Source organism: Varanus komodoensis, unplaced genomic scaffold (genome assembly GCF_004798865.1).
Source record: "Varanus komodoensis strain SLA01 unplaced genomic scaffold, ASM479886v1 scaffold8, whole genome shotgun sequence".
In the NCBI taxonomy this organism is placed as follows: domain Eukaryota; kingdom Metazoa; phylum Chordata; class Lepidosauria; order Squamata; family Varanidae; genus Varanus; species Varanus komodoensis.
Genome location: NW_025336481.1, coordinates 492,075 through 511,155, shown reverse-complemented (window position 1 = coordinate 511,155; position 19,081 = coordinate 492,075). Strand labels below are relative to the sequence as shown.

General features: G+C 64.4%; 1 protein-coding gene across 1 annotated transcript; it reads right to left on the bottom strand.

Moving 5' to 3' along the window:
* Nucleotides 1–7,365: 7,365 nt before the first annotated feature.
* On the bottom strand, nucleotides 7,366–17,447 carry CDK5RAP1 (CDK5 regulatory subunit associated protein 1). The gene is made up of 13 exons (XM_044455635.1): nucleotides 17,114–17,447; nucleotides 16,899–17,002; nucleotides 16,374–16,408; nucleotides 15,929–16,029; nucleotides 14,963–15,173; nucleotides 13,990–14,110; nucleotides 11,749–11,982; nucleotides 11,564–11,661; nucleotides 11,320–11,375; nucleotides 10,401–10,531; nucleotides 9,874–10,023; nucleotides 8,649–8,789; nucleotides 7,366–8,414 (listed from the first exon to the last, which is right to left on the bottom strand). The coding sequence occupies exons 1-13, from the start codon at nucleotides 17,430–17,432 to the stop codon at nucleotides 8,334–8,336; spliced, it is 1,782 nt and encodes a 593-aa protein (XP_044311570.1). The 5' UTR covers nucleotides 17,433–17,447; the 3' UTR covers nucleotides 7,366–8,333.
* Between the last annotated feature and the right edge of the window lie 1,634 nt (nucleotides 17,448–19,081).

Sequence of the window (19,081 nt, the reverse complement as noted above, 5' to 3'; positions counted from 1 at the left end):
GATGCAATGTGAATAAATTCAGTCATTCCAGCCGCCGTATGGAAAGGCATCACAGAGTTGGCCCGGCTCAAGCGCGCTCTGGCCAGCGGTTTCCAAGGGGCAGCTGCGTCAGCTTTTGCCACGCAAGCAGCCTTGCCCCCCCCCCCCCCGTCGGCCTGCACGCATTCCTTGTGCACTCCCCTCGGTGCACCCCTGCCCCCTCCTCGGACAAGGGGGAGTCGTGGGTTGCGGCAGGACCGATTTTCAGGACCCGCACCATGGATGGCCACCGGGGAAGACGCAATGGTTCCCGCCAGAACTTCCGGCACCAGTGCATTCCCTCCTGACCCCCGTGCGGGCCAGGGTCCCACCGCCCCATTGATGCGGGGGAGGGCAGTGCGCGTCAAGGGCTGGGTGGGGGCGGGGGGGCCCAGGGGCCGGGTGCTCCGGGCTTAGCTGCAGCTCTCACCGGTGCGAGCGGGAAGCGGATTTTCCAGCAGCCATCCGTCGCTGCTGGTGGAAGTGCTGACCGCGGCAATTCGGGCGTTACAGGCGACCTCACTGACAGGCGCTGATGCAGGGGCCTGCTTTTTGGCCTTTCTTCGGGGGGGGGGGGGGGCTGCAGGGGCTCTTCCTGCCGGGGCGGCATTTCCAACTGGACCGTGGCGCCACTGAAGCTCAGCGGAACAGTGGGGGCCTCTCTGGTCTTCTGGCTCGGAAGCAAAACCCTTAGAGAAGCGGGGCCCAGCAAGAAGGAGGCAGCACAGAGGTCAAGGCTTGCCTTCCCACCAGGGGTGCCCCCAGATGCGTGGAGGGGGGAGGGAAACCCCTCCCCCAGGGGCGCATGCAGGCGGAGGGACCCAGGCGTCGTGCAAATGACAAAGGACCAGGGACAGAGCCGGCTACTGTGCAAGGACCACTGCAGTTGTCGCTGTTACGCATACTAACGCAAATGTACTTAATGCAAAAAGAAGCCCGGTTATCCTTTGAAATGTGGACTTCTCTGAATTTCGCAGAGGTGCTCTCCAGGCTTTTAAAACTGCATATATTAGAAGCAATCGCATTAAGTTGCAAAGTGAGCCAAGCCGAGAGGACTCTGAGAAAGCTGGGGGAAGGAAGTCGTGGGGGGCTGCTTGCTTTCTCCTGCATCTCACGCGGCAGCACGAACGAGCGGCTCAGTGCTGCACCCGAAGCCCCTTTTCCTCCCGTGCCAGTGGGGCCACGCAGCAGGAGTGGGAGGGAGATGGCAGGCCCGGCACTGGGGGTTGCGGGGGGGGGGGCGTCAAGGGCTCGCACCTGCACCCGGTGCCCCTGGTAAAAAGGCACTGGTGGGGAGAGGAGAGGTTGCCATGCGAGCGAGCAAGCGGGCGAGCAAGCAGGGACAGCGATGAAGAGCTGGTGACGCGGCGGCCAGGAGAGGGGCTCCCTGAGGGGGCCTGGCCCAGCACCCCCAAACCGGAGCCCACGCAGAGAGACAATGAGAAGGAGTCCGAGAGCAGGTGCGTCCTTTCAGGGCCTTTCGGGCTCCCCATGGGGCAGGGTGGACAATCTCTCAGTGTCCTGAAGTCCCGAGACCGCAGGCAAACAGGCCGCTTGGTAATCAGGTGAAGGAACCGGACGGATGAGGGGCAGAAACACTTCGCCCTTTGTCCACTCCAGGCTCCCACTCCTAATCTGCGCCTTATCTAAGGAAGCGCGCACGAGGGGAGCCCGTGGCGGTTGGTGTGGCCACTCAGAGGCACTTCCGGGTGTAAACACCCCTGGGCTTTGCAGGTCTCTGCACACAGATGCCCCCCCCCCCCGCCCCTCCCCTGGTCTGTCCTCAACGGAGAGCCAAGAGCGGCCTCTTCCTGCGGCATTCGGGAAGCTCCGAAGAGGCACGTGGCTGGGCCGGGGCCAGGTGGAGCCGGTCCTGCCTCCGCCGTGGGCAGCTGCGTGCTCCCAGGGGGTCCCCCAGTGGAGCACAGGGCGAGGCCTGTGTGGGTGCCCCCCCACCATCCACCTCCCCCACCCCCCCAGTCAGGGCTGGCTTTGGAAAACCCGTTGGTGCACAACGGAGTGGTCCTCATGAGCAGATTAGGCCAGTGCAGTGACGTTTCGGTGACCCTTGGCCCATCACTGGGCCCAATTCAAAGAGAGTCACCTAACCCTGAAAGCTTTTTAGGATTCGGGGCCCCTCGGGGTCTGGAGGAGGGCCTCTGTCCTGTGCAGGGTGCCCATCGCTGCCTTCACGCAGCCTGCGAGGCTCTTCTCAGATGAGGCACGGCCTGCAATGCGACTGCAAGAAGCAGGGCCTTTTCACTGGAGGCCCCTTGACTGAGAATTACCTCCCCAGAGAGGTTTGCCTGGTGCCCACTCTTTTAAGAAGTTTCTACCCTGCCCTTCACCCAAACAAAAAGGCTTCCAGGCCAGTTTAGAAAGACTTCAGCCCTGGCCCTCAAGCCTACATTCTAAAAAGACACAGCATAAGAGGAAAGAATAAAACGTGTTCTTTGCACAGAAAAGCCCTTCCAAAATCCAGTTTTCAGCTGAATATCCCTGTGCTTACAACCAGGAGTCAAAGAGGGCAGAGCTGAGGTGGCTCCTTTGCTCAACGTTTTCTTGATGCCTGTTCTTCCAGCAGGTCTCCCCAGAGCTGTTTGGTGGTCCACAGTCGGACCTGGAGGAACAGACACATCGCTTGGACACATTACTAGAAGGTCCTGGAAGTCTTGGGGTCATGCAGCCAAAGCCAAGCCAGGGCTGAGTCCAGAGAAAATCCTACTGAGGAGCATATTCGGTCCTTAAAACCCTCATCTGCGTCTGTGCAAATATGCCTGGATCTCTGGGTCTTTTTGAACCCCAACCTTGATCCAAAAAATTGGGGAAATACTTTTTTTTTCACCATGATCAATGCCTGCATTTGAATGCGAGAGCCGGGAAATAAACACCACATCGGGCGGAAGATTTGTTTGGAATATGCACCAACACGAGCCGTCTCATGTTTGGCCTTCCTCTTCTTCGGCCTTCAACCTTCCAGAGCTTTATTGTCTTCTTCAAATTTTGTCTTCTCATAATGTGCCCAAAGTAGGACGGCCTCAGTTTCTTTTTTTTTTTCCAAGGAAAGTTCTGACTTGACTTGATCTAGGACCTCCTTGCTCCTCTTTCGCAGAGCTCTCCTCCAGCGCCATGTTTGGACCACGTTTCAAATGCAGCAGTTCCTGCCGGCTCTCTTCCCTGTGCAGCTTCCCCACCCGGACATGGAGATCGGGAGCACGAGTGCGGATGAGCTTGGCCTGCTCTCCGGTGAGACGCCCCTGCGCTCGACGGCCTCCTCGGGCTCCTTCGCTGCGGCCCTCCCGCGCCTCGGCCTTCTTCGAATTTCTGGGCTGCAGCCTCCCTTCCAGAGCGTGGCTGAGCCCGACGATGCGACATCTTTCTGGGTTCTGTTTCTTCATTTTAACACTGAAGCTCCGCGCTCCGTCTGCGGAAGGACTTTTGCGTTCTCAATGTTCGGCCGCAGTCCTGCTGTTGTACTTTCTTCTCGCACTTGTGCCAAGACTCATTTCAAGCCATCGCTACTTTCCGCCAATAGTCTGGTATCTTCGGCGTATCTTGAATTAGCGGTGTCTCTTCTGCCAATTTTCACCCCCCGCCCGATCCGAATCCAGCGTCCTTGTGCTCCGTTCTGCACCCCGCCTGGCGCCTTGGCCCCTGCCGGGCCTCCGCGTCCCGCCCTGGCTGTGGGGCAGGTCCGGCACCTGGACAGCCAAGGGCTGAGGCAGCAACTTACTCGGAATTTAAACCACACTATTATAATGCTCAGTAGAACAAGCAAGCCTGGGATCCTGTGGATCAAAAGAGGCTGCTGAGAATATCTGATCTGTGTCTGCATGCAAACTCCAGATTCTTATGCAGAGGAGGCAAGCGCAGAGGTGGGCCGGTGCGAACATTTTTTTCGGTGCTCAGAGGCAGAATGGGAAGCTGTATCACAGATGCTGCTTGAAATACACCACCCGGGCCTCCCTCCCCTGGCGCCACGGCAGCGCATCAGGCCTCCTGGGCCATCCCCACTGAGAGCGAGCGACTGGGAAGCAAGGGCGGGGGGGAAGGACCAGTGATGGACTCCCATTGTCTGCCTGCAGGATGTGCGTTTGAAAACGGCTCTTGAAGTTTCGGGAAGCAGGCGGATTGCCAGGCCTTCCCTAGACAGGTCAGGCCTTCTCATCGTCTAGCAGACCCGTTAGCAGCTCGTTCCATGGGGCAGCCACGGGCTCGCACGGCCTGGCACCACCGCATCGCCTGGGGTTCCAGATGGAGCGCTCCCAAGCCCTCACCGGCGAGGCTGCCGGGGCCGGAACGGGGACCAAGGACACGCAGGACAGTCACGAACCACCAAGCTCCGGGGCAGCCCAAGTCCAGGTGCTTTAGGAGCGCCGCGCATGCCTGTATCTTGGCACGCATGGCAACGGCCTTGCGAGGCAGGCCAGGACTCCCACGAGAGGCCTGCAAGTTCCGGGTGTCACCAGTGTGAGGGTCAGCAGCCTCACGCATCTCCTTCCCAGGCGTGAAGCCGTCGCTCGCAGTGCTGCCCCGGGCTCACTGCCACCCTCTCGGGGGAGGCCAGGCAAGGGCGAGGTGGGCTGCGGTCCCCTCAAAGGCAAGGCCCGCGTTTCCTGTCTCCCGAGCCAGCACTGTGGCCGCTGCTCCCGTTCCCAGCTCGCGCAAAGGACTGCAGTTGCAAGCCAAATGTAGCCCCCCCCCCCCCCCCCCCCCTCGGGGGGGGTGGCTTGCCCCCCGGTGGCTCTGAGGCTCGTGCAGAGGGCCGGGCAGCTGGCACACCTGTGCTGGGTGCAGGCGGTTAGTACGGCAGAGGCCATGACAGGCCGGCCGGCCAGCCAGAGGCAGCTGTCGCGCTAGCGGCTGCTCCCATGGTGATGGCCAAGGGGTACGCACGTGGCCAGGGATCCCACGGGAGGTGCGGTCCGGCACTCTCGGGGGGCCTCCAGCTCGGGGAGGGCTGAAAAAGCAGATTCCATCTGTGGAACCCGTGCCTGTGCTGCTTTCCTGAGCCCAAACTCTGGCGCCACAGATGGGTGGCCAGGAGGAGTAGGGACCAGCCCCCCCTAAACACAGACCAGGTTGGTGGGCCGGCTGCAGGGGGCACACGGCCTGTTAGAAACATAGAAAGCAGAGCGAGTCAGAAGGGATCCCCTGGGCCATCTAGTCTGACCTCCTGACCTGATCCAGTTAGACAGAGGCTTGGCTGCTGCACTGGACGGCAAGTGGCCCAGAGGGGCGACCTGACCTCCGGCGGGGCAGCTGGGCTGATTTTGCCTTTGGCTTGCTGCTCTCACAGTGGCAGCGACGTGTTAACTTCCACACCAAAAGCAGGCATGGTTGCAAGTGCGTTTCTGCTCTCCGGCTCTTCTAAGACGCAGCCAGTCGTGTCTGGGGAAGGGTGGATCCAGCTCTCCTTGCAAAAAGCCCCGTCAGCCTGGGAGGTTCTGCTGGCAGCCACGTTTCCCAGCAAGCCCCTGCGTGCGTCCAGGGTCCCGGGGGGGGACTCAGTCGAGAGATTATGGGGTTGAGAGAGAAAGGAAACAGGAGGGCGGCAAGAGGAGCAAGCAGGAGGATCCCGGTGGCTCCTCTGGGTCCTGAGCAGGCCACCTGAAGCACGTGAGACCCCCCGGTGCCCGCAGCCACTTCAGATGCGGAGAGCAGGCTGTGGGTGCCACCAATGCAGAACAGGAGCCTCGCCGGGGAGGGCAAACCCGGGCGCCCTGCCGTGGGCTCTGGCTTGCTCTTTCGAGGACGACCTTCCCCAGCGCAGTACCTCCAGATGTTCTGGGCATGCAGCTGCGATTCAGCACATCTGGGGGGCCGCAGAGGGGGTCTTTTGCTGCACCGCAGGTCCCTCGGCGCTCCCCCACTTGCCCGCCTCATCCCTGGGCTGCTTCCAACGGGGAAGCGGCTGCCTAGAGTAAATGTCGCCGCGTCTTCCCTCCAGAAGGCGCAGAACAAGCCCTGGGCGAAGCCGTCGTGCGCAAGACCCTCAGCGTGCTGAACCGTAAATGCACCGGCCCACTGGGAGCCCCTCACCCCCTGCCCTGCCCCGCCCCACGGAGCCTGCACCCGCACCGGGGGCAGCGGGGCTACGAGGCGGCCCATTCCTGCCACGCGACGGGGCTGTGCCCGGCTCTCCCGTGAAATGGCTCTCGGGCTGCCTCGCATACACCAAGGCAGAGGCTGCGGAGGGAGCCGGGGCGCTCGGAGGCAAGCCGGGAGCAGGACCCCCAGCATCCCCTCACCTCGGGGGCTCGTGCGCGACTTCCTCATCCCTCCCTGAAGGCGCGTTCCAAGAGCGAGCGCCAACCCTGTCGCCTGGCGGGGCATCTGTGACCCGGAGGTGGCCACCTCCCAGGTGAGGCACTCCCGAGGCCAGAGACGCTGCTCGCCAGAGCAAGGCCCCCGCAGAGCCGGGGGGGGGGAGTGCCTTGAAGGGGAGAAGCTCAAGCCCTGTTGCCCCCTCTGCCCTTCCGCTGGGTCGACTCAACGGAGCGGGGCCTGTGCCCCAGACCTTCCTGCCGCCTGGCGCCCAACGGGGCCGGGCCGGCCCTCCCGGTGCCCGCAGCATGCCCGGGGCAGCCCCCCCTGGCTCCGAAGCAGGGCCGGCTGGGCACAGCGCCTGGCCTAGTCCCACCTTTCTGAAGTGGCGGGCAAGCTGCCGGCTTGGGAGAGATGCCTTCAACGCTCCCACCGGCCGGCCAAGCGCACGGAAGTCTTCCTCGCCTTGGGATGACCAGCCCTTCCCAGAGCTTCACAAATGGGGGGGGCGGGGAGAGGTTGGGGCTAGGACAGGGGTCCCAGAAGTTGAGGACTGGGAGGGGGTGCCTCCACTCCCCACCACTGCGGAGGCAGCGAGAGGTGTCTGCTGCCGTTACTCGTGGATCCATTTGCTAAAGGGCACCCACAGCAGGGAGGGAGGGAGGGAGGGAGGGACTTCCTGTCTGCGCTGCCCCAGGCCGTCCTGCACATCCGAGAGGGCCTGATCCGGAGAGGAGAAACAGCTGCGCCAGCAGCACCCAGAGCCAAGCTCGCCCACCGCAGCCCGGTGTGGCCCAGAAGCCGACAGCGCGGCCCGGGAGGGTCCGCCGGACTAGCAGCCCGCCCCGGGCCCCTGGCTTCCCGCAGGAGGGGCGCGGGGGCTGCACCGCCTCACTGGCAGAACCCTCTGCCCACAGTGCCAGCATGATCACGCCAGGAGGGCGGTGCAGGCGACCCCCTCCTCTGGGTGCCGGGGGGCCTCCTGCCCCGAAGATTGTAAGCCGTGCTTGCTTGCCTTGCGGTGTGTCCTAATGCTGCTGCTGTTGAATCAGAGAGGCCTGAGCCACGACGGCAGGCTTGTAAAGCTGGAAAATACGTTTTAATTATCACGAGGTGCGACATGAAGGCGCACTCCGACTGGTTGCGCTGTCTCTGGGATCACGGGGCTCTGGCTGAATAAATACATTTTGCAAAATCAACTCCAAGCCTGCACACGCTCTTCATTTACACGGCTTATGGGGTGTGTCTCGGGGCAGAGTCGCGGGAACTTGGAAAGAATGCCACTTTCCCCCCAGCAGGGGGCACGCAGAGCCCCTTCCTTGCGTATGGCCGTAAAATGCGCCCAACAAGCCGTTCCAACATCCTTTCGGGATATCCACACACTCATTTGTTCCGCTTCCTTTCGCTCACAAGCCCTGCCCCAGTCAGGCTGAAATGTGCCCCGGGGCGCACCCCGTCATGGTGCGCCAGCCGGTTGCTGTGGGAGGAGGCTGTCGGACGCTCAGGCACGCTTTCCCCCAGGAAGGATCCCCTGGCCCCACATAACGCGGGAGCAGCCTCGGGGAGGACTCGGGGGAGACGGGGCTGTGAGCACGGACGGAAAAAGCACTCCAGCAGTCAGGCGACCGCTGCCAGGAGACCCACGGGAAACGTCTATAAATGCAGCACACAGGCCGGAGCGGCAATAGCGGTGCAAATGCGAGGCCCACGCTGCTTTCTTCCCAGCCGGCCGGCCACCATCTTCCCACCCCGCTGCTCCCCGCGTCTTCCGCCACAGCTCCTGCTGCGCGTTCCGAGCGCCTCGTCTTGCTCCTTCTTGCCAGGACGGGCAAGCTTCGCGCGGCACAAGAGCGCAGGGAGGAGCAGCGGCTGGACCAGAGCAAGAGCGGGAGCCCCGGAAGGCCCCCCAGGTCCAGGCCGAGGTGCGTGTCTGAGCCGCCAGTCCATCTCACTGTGCCGGACCAGGTCCAGGGAAGAGCCGTGGCGGGGTCCCAGCCCGGGAGCCCTCCGTCCTCCGAGCCACCGGCCTGACCTCGCTCGGGGACGCATCAGAGAAGCGCTGCGGACTCCCTCAGCGACGTCCGGCGTAGTGGCGTCCCCCTGAGCGTCTGGGAGTTTGCGGAAGAGATCTGGACGGAGGGGGGCGGGAGACACAGACAGGCAGAGAGGGGGCGGGTTGTGCGGGGTCACCAACTGCAACACCAGCCAGGGGAGCTCCCACCTCCCTCACACGGGAATCGCCCTCGGCGCACCAGGTCTCCCCCGGAAAGATCCCGCCGACCGCTGCCTCCTTCCGTGCAGGGCGCGACGGCGCGAGGCGGCCCTCGCCACAGGGCGGCTTCTCCCCGGGGCTGGCAGCTCACCTCCACCAGGACGTAGTCGCCCGGCTGGGCTCGGACCGTGGCCCCCGAGCCGGTGCCGTCCTCCACCTCCACGTCTGGAAAGATGACTTTGACGTTGCCGTCATTCCTGCCGCACAAGTCGCGGGTGGAGCGCTTGCTGTGCTGGAGAAGAAGCCGCGCGAGCCCCTTCAGAGCCGCTGCCGGAGTGGGGCTTCCCGTGCCGCGTGAGCGGGCGGCCGTGGGGAGCCGTGGCATCGTCCCACGGGTGCCGGGGGGGCAGACGTGCACCCGAGGTGGCGCTGGAATGGCCTGCGCTCACCCCACGTGGCCTGTCTCCTTCCTAGCCTCCCCGCCCCCGGTTCAGCCCCCGCTTCGGCCAGTCCCAAGGCAGCCCTGGAATCAAAGCAGGCCCAGGGCGGTGACGGGCTCCGCTGGCTGGCTGGGTCCGAAGAGGCAGGGCGTCGTCACGGGCCTGGGACCCCCCCCCCCGTTTCCTTCCAGGCATGGCCGGGTGGCATTACACCCCCAACTCTGGCCCTCCAGCAGTGCGGGCCTGCAGTGCCCATCAGCCCTAGCTGGCTTAGCCAGGGTGAGGGATGATGGGACCCGCGGCCCTCCAGACATCCTGGCCTCCGAGTCGCCCATTCCCGGGTGCGCGATCCGGACGCACACTGAGCAGCAGCTGAAATGGCTCTGCCCTCGCCCTGGGCAGCCCCTGGCCCCTCGGGAAGGGAGAGCCACAGCTGGAGCACGAGAGGTCGCTGCCCTCGGCTTCCCACCCTCAAGCCGAAGGGTCCGCTCGGCTCCGAGAGCCAGGCCATGGGCACCGACGGCTCTGTAGCCGCCTGCTCCTATAAATGCCGCACTGGCGCCACGGCTTCAAGCTCTGCACGAGGCAGCGGAGCGGCTGCCTGGACGGGGCCTCTGCGTCGAGTCCAGCCCAGTGCAAAGCGTCCCTGGCGGGGGCTGCCCGTCGCCCCTTTGGTGACTCCGACACGGCGCGCCCCCCACACGCTGGCTGCTCCTTCCATGAGGCGTTTTCCGACTCTCTCGTCTCAAGCCTGCCGTTCTGCGGCCAGCAGCCTGGGATGACCCAACACATGCCGGGGCCCGTTCGCCCCCCAGTGTGCTCTCCGGCACGGCCCACCACCCAGTCTGGGCCCGGCCTGATCCGGGGGGCTCTCGCGTGCAAACGGCTCCCACCCGCCCTCCTGGCTCCAGCGCCATTCTGCCAAGCGACACTCACCCCCTCCACCAAAACAACCTGCCTGCGCCCCACGGCGGCCGCGTTGGCCCGGGCGGCCTCTTCCCGGAAGACGGCCGCGAGTTCCCGGAGGCGCCGCTGCTTGACTTCCGGCAGCACGTCATCCTGCAGCCGGTGGAACGCCCGGGTTTTCTGGGGGAAGAGGAAGCCGGTGACCCAGAGACAAGCAGCACGGGGAGGCGGGGGGGGGGCTGCATTTTGCAGTCACGTGTGCATCACCCCGGGCTCAGAGTGTGGACGGGGACACACGCAAGGCATAGCCCAACACCTCCGGGACACTGACGGGCTTCCAGCTCAATTATTCCACTTCAGGCAGCTTTTTGCTAGAAAGGGGGGTTGGGAGGGGCGAAGCTCATGGGAGGGGCTCCCCCCAGCCGAGCACAGAAAGCTGCGCTCGGTTTTTGGAAAGCCGGGCCGAGGAGGTGCGGGAGCGCCGTCGCCTAGGGCCGGCCTCCCAGGTGCACAAGCCTGGGGAGCGGTTTGCCAGGAACGCGAGACTCGCTCCTCACCTGGCGCTCGCTGTACGCGAAGATGAAGGCCACGTGGTAGCGGACCTCCCGCATCAGCGACACCGTCTCCAGGTGCTCGGCCTCCGTCTCCCCGCAGAAGCCGGTGATGAAGTCGCTGCTGAGGTGGATGCCTGGCACAGCGGGGGCCGAAGTGAGGCGCTCGCTGGGCACTGCCACTGGGGCACCGGCCCCAAACCGGCCGCAGCACCCCAGCCACGCACGCGCCCGTCGCACAACTAGGCCTGGCAAGGCGCATCCCGGCAGCTCCGCACCAGAATAAGGGCGTCTGATGCTCCTTTAGAAAAAGCCGAAAGGAGATGCCGCCACCCCACTCACCTCCCGCCCCTTATTCCCAAGGGGGGAAGAGGCACCCTGAGGAGTGCAGGAACACACACACTTCAGAACAGTTGGGGTGAATTCCCAGAAGCCAGAGTGGTGGGCTGCCCTCCGGCCAGCCGCCCACGTGCTCCCTCGCTCCCCGTCGGCCCTCCACAGCATGTTGACCTCTGGAGGCACGTGATGGACCTTGCCCCAAAGAAGGGGGCTGCACAAAACGGGGGGGGCCTTTCCTGGGGGGTAGGACACAGTCCCACACGCAGCCCCACCTGTGGGCTACGCTCCGGTGCACCAGCGGCCTCCCCAGGCTCAGGGTCCCGGAGGCACGAGCGCCGACAGAAGAGGCTGCAGCGGGGCAGCCTTCCCCAGCCGGCCGCCCCCGCGATGCGCCGGTGCCCACGGGCGGCAGTCCAGCTCCTCTGGGGACGCCCGGCAGCGGCACGACCTCACGCGACGCAGCCCAGCCCAGCCCAGCCCAGCCCAGCCAGACCCCCCCCTCTCGCCCCCCCGCCCGGGGCGGCCCCGGGGGCGGCCCGGGGCGGGGGGGGGGGGGGCAAGCGGGGAGCGGAGCTGCAGCGCCTACCTGGCAAAATGTCCCGGACGTGGCGCACCAGCTCCAGGTAGGCCTCCCGCGTGTACCTGGGAGGAAGGTGCACTGTGAGCAGCAGCGGCCTGAGCAGGGCCCCTTGCGCGGAGCCAGGCAGCAGGGCCACGCCGACCCGGGAGCGACGGCACGCTTCTGCGCTTGGCCAGCCTGGCGAAGGCGCCCGGGGCCGGGGCCGGGGCCGGGTGGGCTGCGCTTCAGGACGCCCCCCCCCGCCACTGACCCTCTCCGCATGGCCTCGAGGACGCGGGTGCTGCCGCTCTGGACCGGGAGGTGCAGCTGCTTGCAGACGTTCGGCCGCTCCCGCATGAGCACGAAGACCTGCCGAGAACAGCGAGTCAGGCGAGGCCCGGCCTGCGGGCCGGCGAGCGCTCACCCCCCAGGTCCCCCAGCCCACGTCACACCCACCTCGTCCGGGAAGTCCTTGGGGTGCGGCGAAGTAAACCGGATCCTCATCTCGGGGTCGATGGCAGAGACGCGGTCCAGGAGCTCTGCGAAGCGCAAGCCGCCCCGCTTGGCTTTGTAGACAGTGCTGAAGCCGTGGCTCAGGCGCGTTGGCGTCGCCGCCGCGAGGAACTGGGCCTCGGAGGTGTCCCGGTAGCTGTTGACGTTCTGGCCCAGGAGGGTCACCTCCTTCACACCCTGGGAAGGGGAGGCCGGCCGGACAACCAGCCGGTCGGGGTCAGAGGAAGCGAGGGTTTCCAAGGCAGCCTTCCCGGGGCTGGCCGGAGGGAGCCGGGCCGTGGGCCAGCGCCTCTGGAGATGCCCAGTGGCCAGGGGGTGCTCCAGGAGGGAAGTGAGGTGCCACGGGACCCCTGCCAGAGCAGGACCCCAAACGCGGCCCAGAGGCTAAGAGCTGCCAGCCCAGGGGCGCCTGCGTGAGAAGCACACGGCCAAGCGCCCAGCTCGGCCCGCCAGCTGCACCCTCTGCGCCACTCAGCAAGTCCAGACAAAGTGCCAGGACACCCCCGTACAAAGCACGTGGCAGCAATCCAAGCATCTCGCTCTTTTCTGGATGGTTTCAGAAACCTGCAAGAACCATCCGTCTGGAGACAACCACCGAACTGAGGAAACCGGGCTGGGCGCCACAAGAAGGAAGGTCTCCTTCACACAAGGATGCACAGACCAACAATGGTCGAGCATCCCGAAATTCTCCAAATTCCCCCTCAAAGCTTGTACGAATCCATGATCAGTTGGTGAGCTGTTTTTCTTTTCCTCAGGAAAATCTGGGCATGTTTCCATGCAAACCTTTCCAGAGCTGTGCACTTCTTCGAAATGCACACATTCTTCTCTTTGTCCATCAATGGACTTTTTAGAAAGTGCTTGTTTTTCACACGCGCACACGCTAACCACCACGTTGGTCCAAGAATCACATTCCGAGTCCGGAGATGCGCAGGCATCAGCCGCACCTCGAGCCCAGTTTGGTGTTCTGCCTGGAAGGTGCGAACTAAGTAAATCCGGACCAGAAGCGAACTGGGCCAGGTCTTGCCTGCGTCTCCGATCTCAAGACTGGTAGGAGCAGCAGAGCGGGGCCCTGCCAGCAAGGCCAGCCAGCCCCCCCCCCCCCCCGCGGAAGAGACTCCGCGCTCGGCACAGCACGTGGCAGGATTCGACCAGAAGCACCCGCGGAGCTGCCAAGCCACATCGGCCCCTCCACCGCTGGTATTTTGTTAATATCGCGCAACCGCAACATCGAACCTGCTTCACACCCCACAGGCAGAAGTAGAGGGGGCCGGGGGGGGGGCACACACAGCTGAGCCATAGCTCTGCATTGCCAGGCACGCTTCTCCCACAGGACTTGAATGGAGGGGAAGATGGGCACTCTCACGACACCCACTTCCGTGTTTCCTCCATCCCCCCGGAGAGAAGGCATCTCTGCCTCTGTCTAACCCGGCTTCAAGCAAAGGCAGCCTTGTCGGAGGGCCCATGACCGCCCCACAGCAGCAGAGACAAAAATAAGGACCCCCCTGCAACCAGTGAGATCTGTAGATGGCCACCGGAAAAAGGCATAGAAACAGAGCGAGTCAGAAGGGACCTCCCAGGTCATCTAGTCTGACCTCTGGCACCAGCCGGCTCCGCTCACATGACCTCTTGGTGGGGCACCCCAGCTCTGGAATGCCTCCCCCAGGGAGACTGGCTGGCCCACTCCAGCCTTCTGAGCCTGTTTATTCTGGCTTTTGTGGGGTTTTGTTTCTAGTAGCATTTTATGGTTTGATTAGCAACCCAGAGAACCCTGCTACTGGGCAGCCTGCCAGTTCCACGCGGAGCTCGGTCCTCCCACAGCTGGGCTGGAAGGTCCTTGGGTGCCCCATCCGCCCTTCTGCAAAGCCCCTCAGCCAATACCAAGCGGGCACCAACACTGGCTGGTTTCGGGCAACACCCGATCTTAAAACCTTTCATTCTGCATCTTGACTATTATTTTAACGCTACTGCTATTACGGTTTTCTCTTTCATTAATCCTTTGAATGGATGCAGATTGGTCTGCAAATTGCGCAAATAAATAAACAAACAAACAGATACAGATATTCTTAGCAATAACGCAAAATCAGCATGGCTGGCTGAACTCTTGCAAGCGAGTCAGAGCCCGTGGGGACGGGGCGGCAAATAAAACCCAGCCAAGCAATCAGTCGATCCCACGCGAGCGATCACCTGATCGGAGAGCATCTGCACTTCCTGGAGGATGGAGGCCAGGGGGCGGCTCCGCTCGCGGCCGCGGGTGAAGGGCACAATGCAGTAGCTGCACATGTTGTCGCAGCCGCGCATGATGGAGCTGGAGGAGGAAGGCGTCCGGGTGAGCAGGAGGGCCGTGCGGCCACAGGCTGCCGCGCCTCGCGGCCTGTTCTCACAGAAGCCCCCCGCGCGGCCCGGAGGCAGCGGCGGACAAATACGGGAGGAGCCGAGCCGGCGCGTCTGAGAGCGCCTGCTGGGTTGGCCGGGTTCAGACGGGGGGCGCTCACTCAAGGGCCTGAATGCGAGTGGGCGCCAAACCAACCGCGGTTGAAACCAGGGTTATTATGGTGTCTGGACCCAGAAAACCGACCATGGTGAACAACCCACAGTTCGCAATCCAACAAACCAGGAGTTGCCTTCATAGGTTACTGATGGCTTGCGAGCAATGGCTTCTTAGCACAGCCAGGTTCACGGAATCATAGAATGGGAGAGCTGGAAGGGGCCATGAAGGCCATCGCGTCCAACCCCCAGCTGTTGCGAGGAACCAACTCGCACTATTCCACTCCGGTGACTGCCCAGTTTCTTTTTGGATGTCTCCAGTGTGGGAGAGCCCACCGTCGTGTTGCTCTGACAGTGAGGAAGCCTTTCCTGATGCCCAGCCTGAATCTTGGGTGGTGCAACTTGACCTGACTATTCTGTGTCCTACGTTCTGGGATCAGCAAGAAGAGATCTTGACCTTCCTCTTTGTGACAGCCTTGGAGGGACTTCCAGAGGGATATGTTTGTTCAAACAAGCATAACCCATGTTTCAACAACAACAACCCGCACCAAACTCTTGAATTGTTGTGCTGTCTGAACGGAGTCGTTCTTGGGTACTTGTAAGCCCCTGGGGACGCGCCACCCCTCAGCTCCTGAGCCCAAACGGAGCAGCAGCGAGCCCACCCCACTCTTACACAAATGCTGACGTCGCTCTGGCGTTGGTCTGAACAGGCAAGATGTCAGCGTAGGTTTCATCCAGCGAGAGGAGGACGTTGGCGGCTTGCTGGCCAGACTCGGCCACCGCCAGGAGCCGGGGAAGGTCCCGGTAAGCATCCGGCCCGGCCACTACGTCGACCAGCTTCTCCTGGTCCAGGATCCGCTCCTTCAGCCGCTCAGCCATGCAGCCTGGGGGGCGGGGGGGCAGAAGCAGCACCAGCTGAGCAGAACGTCCGGTGCCCCAGCAGAGCCCTGCGTGAGACTGGCCAAGAAGCAGAGCTCCCAGAAAGGGCAGCTGAGCCGCACGCTCAGGAGCACCTGGCACAACGGCGCACGGACAACCCACGGGGCTGCCATGTGCAAATGGGCACGTCCACCTGCTCTGCCTTCGCTCAAGAATAACGGAGATACTCAGATCTGCCCCATTATATTTCCCTTCTGTCTGAACAGTTTTGTTTCTTTGCAATTCACAGCTGAAAAGACAAACCCGAGACCCCAGGGGGCTCCTCTCCCGCGTTTCAGCTGCCTAGGCCCCTGTTCAGGATCGAAAGCCGCAAATTACCCCAATGAAAAGCGAAAAGGGTGTTCAGCCTGGGGTAGCTGATCCACCGTGGTCCATTCACACATGCGCAGCCCTCCGGGTGCTACAATTATCGCAGGACAAGCGTGCATGTGGACCAACCCAAACCGGCTAATGACCTGGAGACAGGTAACTGCGGGGCAGAGAGGCCCAAAGCACTTCTGGGCGTTTCGGCCGCAGGGAGATCCAGCCCCTGGTCCCATCACTGGCACAGTGGTCATGCAGACCTCGCTCCCCCCAGAGGCAGCTCTGAAAGCCACCTGCCCACCCTGTGACTGTCGGCGCAAGGTGGTCCTGCCCCAGGTGGGTTCAGGAGGGCTCCCAAGCCCTTTGGCCTTGCCACAGTATCGGCCACGAGCATTACCTAAAATCCCGATCCGCAGAGGCACACTTGACCGAGACCGCTTCGATTTCAGCACTTTGAGGTGACGCAGCCGGTTCCAGATGGTCTGCTCGGCCTTCTCCCTGAAACGCAGGAAGCGCAATGCGCGCACAATCGCCTCCAATCCACCCAACGGGCCTCCAAGCAGAGTGTGAAAAGACCCACTCCGAACGACAGGGCAACCTGCCATCCCCACACCTGTCTTAACTCTCGATCCCTCCGATTCTGGGAGTCCATTTCTGCTGAGGTGCTTTGGGGTAGAGCCAGTCCCCACAGAAGTCTTCTCTGCAGCATAAGAGCCGAGCAGCAATGGATCCTGGAGGATGCGCCCCCCCCCCCGCAACACCTGCATGGTTACCTTACCTTCTGCTGGGGGACACAGGCTGGGTCCTTTTTTAAAACCAAAGAAACTGAAACAGCCTCTTACCTGATGGAACAGGTGACGAGCAATATCACATCAGCCTAGGGGAAAGAGGGAAACAGGGTCGGCGCAGGGGAAGAGAACCGAAGGGGGAACGTGATCTCTAAGCCCAGCAGGTCTGGGCAGCTGCCCTGCTTTGCTCCTCGCAAAAAGGGGAACGCGTCTGCGCCAACGGGCCGTGCGTTCGCCGTAAGCCGCAGGGAGGACACAGGGTCCGGCCCCTGGGCTGGGCTACCGAGAGCAGGCCTGCAGTGCAGCTGCTCGGCTTACGGATACAGCTCCTCGTAAGCAAGGCCTGAGTCCACTGCAGCGGGGAAGTCATTACTGGATTTTCAGCGCCTTTCCCAGCAGACCAACGAGGCAGCAGCCTCTTGGGAGCTTCGGCACTCCGCTAGGACATGCCGCGCCTCAACACTCTGCCCAAGCAGCCACACTGGCACGGCCGGAGACCGGGCGGCTCTCTCAGGGCGCACGGCCCCGTCGGCTGCCCTGGAATACCGCTGCGCACACAAGGGCCGGCCCACTCCGCACCTCCTCTGGCCGGCTGGTCCTCAGGTAGCCCTGCTTCCGAAGGATGGACCAGGCGATCTCCGTGTCGTTGACGTTCATCTGGCAGCCGTAGCTCTCCAGGTACACTGGAAAAAAGAGGGGGCGTTCCTTGGGGAGATCCGATCGCGACGCTAAACCGAGGCCCCCACTGCTGCTCCGGGGAGCCCCCGGCCCGCGAAGGCGTCCGCGGCACAGACCTTTTCTCGAAGCGTCAGCCGGGGGGCCGGGGCCGGGGTCGAGGTAGGGTGCAGGGTCCTCCGCTGCGTCCTCGGACAACCGGGGCCCGTCCTGCACCGGAGCAGCATCCCTCAGGAAACGCAGCAAGGACGGCCCCGTGGCTAACTTGGCGCGGAAGCTCTCCAGGCCGCCCTTGCCTTCCGCTGCCATCGCGCGTGTCCCCGGATCCGGATCCAGACCAGCGGCGCCCGAGGCCCGGAGGGCGGCTTGCGCGGTCCAGCGCGGGGGCCGCCGGCGCAGCAGCCGGGCTCCCGCCAGCGCGGCCAGCGAGCGCTGCATCTCGGCCTCCTGGAAGCACCAGCGGGGGCGCCGTGTCAGCGGCTGTTCCGGGCGCCGGGCGGCGCGGGGCTCGGGCTCAGCCGGTTTCCCCGGGGGTCGCCCGAGGGGCCTGCAGCTCGCAGCTTGCTCAGATGCCCCCCGTTCTGCCCCAGGGCGACACAGAGCAGAGCGAAAGGGGGCCGGTCCTCGCACCCCCGCGCTCCCGGCCATGCCAAGGGCGGCCCGGCACAGCCTCCCAGTGCCCGCCAGCGCCACCCGCGGCGGTGGGGAGCCCGGTGCGCCCGGCCCCCCCGCTCCCGCGCCCCGCGAGCGCCCTTGCCCCGGAGGGCGCGCCGGCAGCCGGCCCGAGCCGGGAGGGGCCCCCGGGATGCACGGGCTCGCCCCCGAGCAAGCGCGCCCCGGCCCCCGGCCCCCGGCCCGGCCTTGCACAGCGACCCGGAGCCGGGCCCGGCGGAGGAAGGGCGAGCCTCCCGCCAGCTGCCCAGCCAGGCAGCCGGGGCACCGCTCGACCGACCCCCCCCCCAGGGGCCCCCCCCCCCCCCCCCCCCGGGGCCCTCGGCCGACCTGCCGCCGCTCGCGCTGGCGCCTCCGCGGCTTCAGGGGCAGCGCCGAAATCCGCCCGCCCGCGATCCCGGAAGCCGCGCCCGCGACTCCTCCGTTCCGCGCGCCAAACGTTCCGCCACGGCCTCCGCAGGGGCTTCGCGCCCCGCGGCAAGCTCGGGGCTGGCCTCGGAACCGGGCGCATTTGCGGCGGCCTTCCCAGCCTGGGAGCGGGAGACCGGTGAAGGCGGACTCCTAGCGCCTGCCCGGAATTTGCCCCGGCGAAGCTGCGGTATCCGGCGTCGAAGAGCCCTGTGGCGCCCGGAAGGCGGCGCCATTCCTCCCCGGGGAAGCGCCCGCGGGCTGCAGCGCGCTCCGGCCTGTGCGCTGGAAGCCTTGACGAGTGCCAGAGAGGCACGCCTGGCCGGAGACCCTGCAGACCGGAGGGGCCCAGGGAAAGCGACACGCAGAGCGTACCACCCTGCTGGGGCCCAGGTGTTCCTCCGTTCATGGCCCGGAGCCCCGTGCCTGCCCTTCCTGGCTGTCCAGGCAGCCTCCCCGTCCCCGGGGGCTTGGCAGGAGAGGCCTTCCCTCCCCCAGTGGGGCCCAAGCCCCTGTGCCCGGAGGACCAGCCCCCGCTGGCCCGAGCTCCCAAAACCGTGGCCTCAAACGCATCAAGGTGGTGGTGGGGGGGGGGGAATTTGGGGAGCGCTTGGCCACACTCCACAGATAGCTGTGGCAAAGGGGGGGGGGGTCCAAAAGCAACAGGATGGGCTCACGCCCACACTCAGAATATCCCCAAACGCCAGGTTTGGGCTGGAAGCTCTTGCTGCCAGGAATGGTCTTCGAAGGTCCAGAAGGGGGAGGACGTGCCAAAGCAGGAAGCCTGCAGAGGGGAACGGGGTGGGGGGTGAAGGAGAGGGCCTGTGGCTGGGTGGGGAGCCCAGAGGGCCAGCTCTGCCCCCTGGCCCGGGTCCTGCATCCTGATGAGGGCAGCCAGGCCCCTGGAAGGTGGCCAGCACTGGCCACGGCCGGGTTGAGGGAGACCCACCTCCCTCAGTCCAGGCACCCCGGCGTCCTTGGCACTCACACACCGCAGGGTTGTTGGC